The sequence below is a fragment of the Henckelia pumila genome, chromosome 1 (assembly GCF_033568475.1).
Source record: "Henckelia pumila isolate YLH828 chromosome 1, ASM3356847v2, whole genome shotgun sequence".
Taxonomy (NCBI): domain Eukaryota; kingdom Viridiplantae; phylum Streptophyta; class Magnoliopsida; order Lamiales; family Gesneriaceae; genus Henckelia; species Henckelia pumila.
The window spans coordinates 132217335-132218883 of record NC_133120.1 but is presented as its reverse complement, the minus strand read 5'-3'; the positions used below and the strand labels follow the sequence as shown (position 1 = coordinate 132218883).

The window sequence follows — 1549 nt, the reverse complement described above, 5'->3', positions numbered from 1 at the left end:
GTTACTACCTCTTGATCCAGCGGAGTAGATACAACTAAATTCAGGTCTAATGATACATAAGATAATCTATGTCTCTTAAAAAAACGGCTAGAAATAAAGGAATGCAATGCTTCAGTATCAATTAAAACAAGTGCAGGAATACCACATAACAAAAAGATACCTGACAACATGCGATCGCTTCCATATGTAGCCAGATCCTGAGAAAGAGCAAATACCTACCCCTGACGTGAATAAGCAGAAGCCTGAGATCAAGCCTATGACCCCGATCCACTAGCAGCTCCCATACGAGTAGGACAATCCCTTCACAGATGCCCTTGCTCGCCACAAATAAAACAAGCACCAGATACCTTCCGACAGGCTGCAACAAGATGCTTCCCACCACAACGATTACAACAGTCATTCTTCAACTTTTTCCCAAATCGTAACATGCCTCGAGATCCAGAAAAAATAGTAGTAGAAGAAGACGTGGTACCTGATTGCACAACAGATTGAGCCCTAGGTCCAAGAGATCCACTAGGCTTTCCTGACATCATTAGTTATGCCCGTCTATTGCTGTTCTCAACTTGACGACACCGATTAACCAGAGTTTCATATGATGTCGGATCATCACAAACAACCACCCATGAATAAATATCCTGATTGAGGCCTTGCAGAAAGATATAATACTTGGACGCATCACTTTCATTAATATGGGGACTGTAAGATAGCAGATCAATGAATTGCTGATGATACTCATCAATAGTCATGGATCCCTGCCTCAGCGGAAGCAACTCAATAGATTGTGTCTGACGGATAGCTGGAGGAAAATAAAGTCTCTGAAACTGCTGACGAAAATCCTCCAAAGTTACCCGTCCTCTCTCAGTACGCGCCTGAGCAGCCTTGGAGTCCAACCATAAGCGTGCTCGTACATCGAGAACAAAATCAAGAACTTCCAGCTTCTGCTCTTCAGTACAATCGAAAGCCCGAAAATCACTTTCGATCCTGGGCATCCAGTTCCTTGCCTCCTCAGGATTCTCTCCTCCCATCAAGGGTTTTGGTACTACTTGTAGAAATTTATTAATAGAATCGCGACGTCTACCCTCGTGGTGATGACGACAATGATGATGGCCTCCTTCTTGACCAACATTTCCATGGCTCGCGTCACCTCTTTCAGTCATATCTGAAAAGTTTGCACATTTAAATCCCAAATGCACAATAATTACTCAAAACTAGACTAAATACCAAGTACTAATCCCAAAATCTATGCATGCTCTGATACCACATATGTAGTGACCCTGCATTGAATCACCTACTAACTGGAAACTATGACATGCATTAATATTAATTAAAATATAATCACTTAACAGAGTAAAACATGCAAAACCATAACCATAATTTACATATCAAACTTAATACATTAGTTCAAAGCTTAAATTTAGTAGTGATACAGCCATATCGAAAAGACTTAAAATAAAATTATCTGAAACATTATACAGCTATATCGAATCCTGCTGTATAAAATATCCACTGATAGCTCCTGCTCCTAGTCTTTCCTCGAACTACCAACTCC

General features: G+C 40.7%; 1 protein-coding gene across 1 annotated transcript; it reads right to left on the bottom strand.

Annotated features, from left to right (window-relative positions):
* Positions 1-536: 536 nt before the first annotated feature.
* On the bottom strand, positions 537-1157 carry LOC140874019 (uncharacterized). The gene has a single exon (XM_073277303.1). The coding sequence runs from the start codon at positions 1155-1157 to the stop codon at positions 537-539; it is 621 nt and encodes a 206-aa protein (XP_073133404.1).
* Between the last annotated feature and the right edge of the window lie 392 nt (positions 1158-1549).